The following is a 2,050-nucleotide window of genomic DNA, read 5'->3' as shown; positions in this document are numbered from 1 at the left end:
CCCCCCCCCCCCCCCCCCAAGCACACATATACATATACCAAACAGAAATCATATATTTGCCCCTTTATATTTCTTTAAAACATGGCATAAAAAATTCTGATGTCCGATTACAAAAATTCTAACTGGAGAGGTCTTTTCCCAAATGTCTAAAATATATAGGAGGCTATAATCTTGAAAGTGCCCTCGTACACCATACAGTGTGTCCTAAATATCTACAAAGTCTGACGAAATTCTGTGCAGCGGTTTAAGAGGAGTTGCACTGACAAACTGTTCATCTCTATATTCAAGATATGGCCAAAATTCGAAGTTGAAAAATGCCGAAATTCCCAGATAAATAATGGAATCGAAATTTCCTGGCAATATGCACCTCTACACACTGTGTCCTAAATATCTGCAAAGTTTGACGAAATTCTCTGTTTAAGAGGAGTTGCGCTGACAAAAAACGGGGCTGACCGACTGACTAACGGACGGACGAGTCAAAAACATTATACCCCATGCAACTTGTTGCATGGGGTATAATAATGTTGAGAGAAAACTTCATCAGTTCCTTTTAGAAGTAATACCATGTAAAGATTATTCTTTCACATTCTCAGTGCTTATGACAGAGAAGATGTAAGTTCAGCAGTACCTAGACCTGCCCTTAACGGCAGCAATGCATGTGCAGATGAGAATGTATAAGTGACAGGTATGAATGAAAACAATTTTATTAACAGACTAACAGCACATTTCATTCTTAACATATATAAAAGAGAAATATACAAAATATGAACACATCAAGTATCCATAACCTGGTCAATCAGGTCACTGTCCCATCTACATGTATATATATAAATGTATGTACCAGGTTTAACAGCATTTTTATAGTTGTCTGTAGTTTGTTGATAAAACTGAGAAATGCCACATGAATCTCTCTCACACCATCTCTCACACACTGTTGATTTCACACACTCTCACACACACACTGTTAATCAGTCACTTTCTGCCTCCGTTTTTAATTTCTTGTGCTTTTTCTTTTTCTTCTTCTTTTCTGGTGATTCCTAAAGAAATCAAAGTGAAACTTAGTTTTAATATTACAACATGACTGGTCACATAGGGAATTTAAACCTAATAATGGGTTTATTGTGGTTTTTTGATTTAAAAAAAAAATACGTGAAATGGTTTCAGTTTTTTTTTCTAACAATATTCTCTGGAATCCAATTTGACAAAGGTGGTTGTAGTAGATAGTTACAAAAGTTTCTTTCAAACATAAAGATCATATGTATAAAGTCTAAATTTAGTTCCCAATGTCCCGAGTTTACAGAGTTGGAAAATAAATGCATTTATGGACATAATTTACTCAATGCTGAAATAAGAAAACTGTTAGACTAAAATACAGTCAAACCTTATTATCATGAACCCAATGGGACCGAGATATCCGAGGGTTGAGATATCCAGGGTAAAATACTCAAGAAATAAGGAATTGGGACTTCCAAATCATTTCGATATATCCATGATATTCAAGATATCAGTGAACGAGATATCGAAGTTCAACTGTATCCTAAATCAGTATCATACAGAAAATACTTGTTTTAAATACATCACATTTCCTCAACATTTGACCTTATGACATATGACCTTTACCTCTGGAGCATCCCCTGCTTCATCAGCTTCCTGATTTTTGTCCTTCTTCTTCTTTTTCTTCTTCTTTTTCTCCTTTTCCACCTCTTGTACAGGAGCAGGCTGAGGTGAAGGGGGCTCACTCTCCTCGGAAGTACTGGCTTCCTTCTTTCTCTACAAGAAGACAGTCCATCAGAAATTAATAACTTTTTTTACTGGATATTTGGTCTGGTATCTGGAGTACTTTTACATCTCACCAATTTCTTGGGGTTATACTAATTACTGAATTCAAGCTTCTTCAACAGCTTCTTGGTACACCTTAAGAGAAGCATAATTCACAAAAAGCAAAAAAATTGCAAATTGTCAAATTTTCGTTTATCCATTAGAACTTGATCAGGTTAGCATTAGATACTGCATTTTTGCTAATTTCACTAGCTTTGGCATTTACTACTGA

The 2,050-nt window shown here is 35.5% G+C and overlaps 1 protein-coding gene across 1 annotated transcript in view; it reads right to left on the bottom strand.

The window, feature by feature from the left end:
- Positions 1–686: 686 nt before the first annotated feature.
- Positions 687–2,050, bottom strand: part of LOC133180569 (H/ACA ribonucleoprotein complex subunit DKC1-like) — a 20,852-nt gene continuing 19,488 nt past the window's right edge. The window contains exons 12-13 of the mRNA XM_061315053.1: positions 1,621–1,770; positions 687–1,037 (exon numbers count right to left, since the gene is read on the bottom strand). Coding sequence (XP_061171037.1) covers positions 969–1,037; positions 1,621–1,770 — 219 coding nt within the window. The 3' untranslated portion in view covers positions 687–968. The remainder of the gene's footprint in view (positions 1,038–1,620; positions 1,771–2,050) is intronic.

This window comes from Saccostrea echinata, unplaced genomic scaffold (assembly GCF_033153115.1).
Source record: "Saccostrea echinata isolate AGI-Se365-2 ecotype Australia unplaced genomic scaffold, CSIRO_AGI_Sech_v1 ptg000006l, whole genome shotgun sequence".
In the NCBI taxonomy this organism is placed as follows: Eukaryota; Metazoa; Mollusca; class Bivalvia; order Ostreida; family Ostreidae; genus Saccostrea; species Saccostrea echinata.
The sequence above is the reverse complement of the archived record's forward strand: the minus strand, read 5'-3'. Positions and strand labels throughout refer to the sequence as shown.